The 3,970-nt window shown below is 36.5% G+C and overlaps 1 protein-coding gene across 1 annotated transcript; it reads right to left on the bottom strand.

Annotated features, from left to right (window-relative positions):
- Positions 1 to 991: 991 nt before the first annotated feature.
- On the bottom strand, positions 992 to 2,539 carry LOC131678407 (lysosomal thioesterase PPT2 homolog). The gene is made up of 3 exons (XM_058958554.1): positions 2,163 to 2,539; positions 1,838 to 2,087; positions 992 to 1,735 (listed from the first exon to the last, which is right to left on the bottom strand). The coding sequence occupies exons 1-3, from the start codon at positions 2,295 to 2,297 to the stop codon at positions 1,260 to 1,262; spliced, it is 861 nt and encodes a 286-aa protein (XP_058814537.1). The 5' UTR covers positions 2,298 to 2,539; the 3' UTR covers positions 992 to 1,259.
- Between the last annotated feature and the right edge of the window lie 1,431 nt (positions 2,540 to 3,970).

The raw sequence follows: 3,970 nt of genomic DNA, 5'->3' as shown, positions 1-3,970 counted from the left end.
ACAAAACCTGCAATTAAATGTCAGGTCATTTGTCCCTCATGGTTCGCGTTTTTTGCCACAGGTCCCAGACGGGCGACGGGTTTCGCCCTTGTTGTCGGTAGTGAGTACGCTGAAAAGAACTCCAATTGATAGTTAACGACGATAACCTCGGTCACCGGTAGTTCGCCACGAACGATACGATTGCTTATTAGGCGGCTCATCATATTAATTAACTACTAATTCTCTTGGTATTAGCGTGTCATTGCTCGGTGACATAAATCAACGCGAGAGAAAACATTGGGTAATCGCGGATTGATAAATATTGCAACTGTAGTTTCTTCGGTGAATAATTTAGTCGATAATGTTAATAAAAATCAATCTAAGCCGTTTAAGCCAATATATTCTGATTCCTGATACTCTAAAATTTAGTGCTGAACCAAAATATACTATGTAATTGTCTATTGCTCTTAGTTTGTTTCTTCAAGCGTAATCCAAATTATTGCAATCTTCTGTTTTGTCTTAATTTTGATATTCAAAAAAATTAATTATTTTTAAATTAATATAGACAGTCTAAGCTCAGTTCTATCCAATCTATGGACTTTTCAAAAAAATTAAGTGCGCTTGATTATCCTGAATTGTAACCAGCATCGATCAGCCATCTAGCGTTTACTAGTCGAAACAACAGTGAAAAGTTCCTCGTCTTGGTGAAATATTTCATAACTATCCGAGTTCTCAAATTGCAAATCAAGCTTACGAAAGCTTTTTTGTAACATGCACTTTTATTCTATTCTAGTCAATATCTTAAAATTAGATCAGTCGTTTACCCATTTGTTGAGCAAGCTTAACCGTGGTAGAAATAATTTCTTTCTATTTAATCACTGCTTTCAAGAAAAATAAGTAGGAATAGGCCCAAACTGACAAACAGTAACCCATTTATAATACAAACACTTAATACGCGATTGACACGGGGTGTGAGAAAAAACTATAAAAATGTTAATTAATCGAATCAGTATTAAGCTAAATCTGTTCTTTATACACCTTATAGTCCAATAAATACATAAAAGCTACATATTTGTCTATTAGCTTGTGTTCAAAATGTCTGCCTGAAACTATTATCACCTCGGCACAGATATTTGCAATAGTCTAATCTATTTAAAACTTTATGTTCACATGTTTACTGCCGCTGGCATATCCCTATTTAAATTAACCCACAACAATGGATAGTGTCATGCAAGGTCATATAATTCTGCTACATAAATTGCTATCTAAACTACTATCACCTAATCAAGATACGGTAGTATCACTTTCTGAATTACTTGTATATTCAAATGCCAATCAAAGTGCTGCACACCAGCCAACGTCACCAGTTTCATTCGACCACTCTCGTCTAGTGTTTTCAGTCCAATTCGATCTTCCAGATAAATTTGCCTTTGATGGCAAGGAATCACCTCATCCGTACCGTTGCTGTAGTATCCAAAATGACTCGATTCCCATGGCGTAATCACTCCATCGTCCGGGCCTCCAACTAGAATCAGTTGATCTAGTTTCAACAATGTGTCGCGGAATTGGGTTGAATTTGTCGATGGTAGGTCATTATTGACGTACGGTAGGAAAATGCTAAACTTTTCGAACAGATCCTGGTGGCGGGGATCATTCCAGTAGTTACCAACCGACGTGTGTTGGCCTACGTAGGTGTAAAACAATTGATAAGCTGTTTTCGCCACCAACGACGGGAAGATAAGATGCAGAAAGTCGGCTGAAATTGAATTTGGTCGATTGTTAGCAATATGATAAGGCTATTATCATAAATATTGAATGACTAATGTGATAATGATCTTTGGTAAACACGTCTACTTACTACCAAACTGTCCAGCCTGAGGCGAGCTCAACGATATGAACTTCTTCACACAATGATCCGGATAAGTCTGCAACACCGCTCTACCAAGCAGACCACCCTGAGAATAGCCCAACATTATCACTCCTTCCGGATGATGCCGGCAAATACTCTGAAGGTCACCGTTGAACTCGAGAACTTGATGCCAAGCATTTTCTAAACTGGACCAACCTGTAAAACGGTTCGTATTGTACACCGTGGTTCCCGGATGATGCTGCAAAACAAACCAAATATGAATCAAGTCTTCAAGTTCAAGTCTACCGAACACAATGAAGACGAAAATAAGCACCCTCTCGATTTCTTCCAAAATTATGAGCATACTTTCCGCTCCAGTCATTATACCATGGATGATGACTACTGGCTTGTAAGCGCTGATTATACATAGATTCACTATAAACGATAGAAAAAACCATTTTCTCTGCATATTCTAGCACTAAATTTAAATCAAAATATTAATGTTGACGAGGGACTATGAACTGCGTTCACTCTCTTCGACGACTTCCTTTGTCTGATTTGTTAAACGCGTAAAAAAGTTGTTTATTTACGTAAAGTATGGTCGTCCGTGAATTAAGACACAAAATTTCGTAAAACAAAATAGGCGAACGGTTAATATTACCAACATTTGCCAGCATAAAAACGGATAGTTTTAATGTGGCATTATTCGATAGTGTGAATGGTGCTTGAAACGCGAAAACGAAACGAAAACGAAAAGTTATTATTCCAGCCATGTTTTATGTTTTTAAAGTTCGGTAACGATGTACATGGACGCCTCAATGTAGTACGTCAGATTCAGACGCTTCGAATCGATAAAGCAGAAAACGTCTTTTGAAATATTACATGGAAATGTTTCCGATTAATAAGAGGCGTTATTTATCACAGATAATGTACAGACCTTGGATGCGCTAATACGAATTCCTAATAGGGCTCTTGCTACACACACAGTCAAAGCATCTGTTGGGCACACATTGCATGTTTACGTTCCATGCAGCAAGTTAAAAGTTCGAGCAAAATGATATTCTTCTCAACAATAAATCCACCCAGTTCCATAATAATAATCTGTGATTATATGGCAATAAACACAAAGGATTATTTGAAGATTTTTACATATAAACTCGCGTTTAGAACGTGTGTAGTTGATGGTTGCAAAAAGGACAATCGTGAAGAGGAAGTATGGTTTCGCTTTTCGCTGGCGTTTAATTGTCCAGAACTGCTCGGTTCAATCGTAGGGAAATGTACAATACTAAATGTACTGAAGTAGACCGACTTGGTATCAAACCAAATTTTCCAAACCCAAGCATGTAAACGTAAGAAACATTTGCTCCTGTGGAATCTACTGACACTTCAGATATCATATTTGTTCACCTATAAAAATAAAACTTATATTTTTTGCAAATTACATTTTTCAAATATGCATTGAAATAGCATAAAATTTCACCCTACTATTTATGATAAGAAAGCCAAATTCAACATGTTTAAAACTTGTATCAGGGGGTGGGAGTACGGGTAAAGGGTTTCAGTATGAAAAAACACTTTATTTTGCGATTTTTTTAGAAATGTAACTGAAGCGAATCGAGCAAAACTTTTGAAAAATTATCTCGAAGACTTAACGTAGGGGTTAGGTATTTTTTACATAGAATGTATATGCAAAGATTGAAATAAATCGGTTCAGTAGTCTTTAAATGGCAGTTAACACTTCAAGTCGTGTTTTTTCAAAGACGTTCTACGAAAAGCTTCACCTCCGACTCGCTTGTTGATATTTTTGCATAGAAAAATTACAGCATGTTAATGAAATGAAATATTATAATGTACAAGTTTTGATAAATTCGCTTCACTCAAATTTCTAAAAAATCGCAAAAAGTGTTTTCTTTATACCGAAACCCTTACCCCGCCCCCCTTGAGTCGTATAGGCCTTAAAACCTTTCAAGTCTAGAAGCTTTTTTGTATGCATAAACTCTCGATGCACAAAATATTTCACAAATTTGAAATAAAAACCATTTTTTCTGCAAAAATCTTTTGGAATGCTCGTTGTTTCCATGGGTATGAAGCATAGCATTGGCAATGCTTTACTTATTTTGTCCGCGTATCCAGTTCAAACGA

Source organism: Topomyia yanbarensis, chromosome 2 (genome assembly GCF_030247195.1).
Source record: "Topomyia yanbarensis strain Yona2022 chromosome 2, ASM3024719v1, whole genome shotgun sequence".
Classification (NCBI taxonomy): domain Eukaryota; kingdom Metazoa; phylum Arthropoda; class Insecta; order Diptera; family Culicidae; genus Topomyia; species Topomyia yanbarensis.
Note: the sequence above shows the minus strand (reverse complement) of the source record. Positions and strands in the feature narration are given on the sequence as shown.

Excerpts from the sequence above, each read along its gene's own strand:
- LOC131678407 (XM_058958554.1), bottom strand. The coding sequence starts at position 2,297 with ATGCAGAGAAAATGGTTTTTTCTATCGTTTATAGTGAATCTATGTATA. Across the intron at positions 2,088-2,162 it reads TTTTGGAAGAAATCGAGAGG|CATCATCCGGGAACCACGGT; the intron begins GTGCTTATTTTC and ends TTTGTTTTGCAG. Across the intron at positions 1,736-1,837 it reads TCAGGCTGGACAGTTTGGTA|CCGACTTTCTGCATCTTATC; the intron begins GTAAGTAGACGT and ends ATTCAATTTCAG.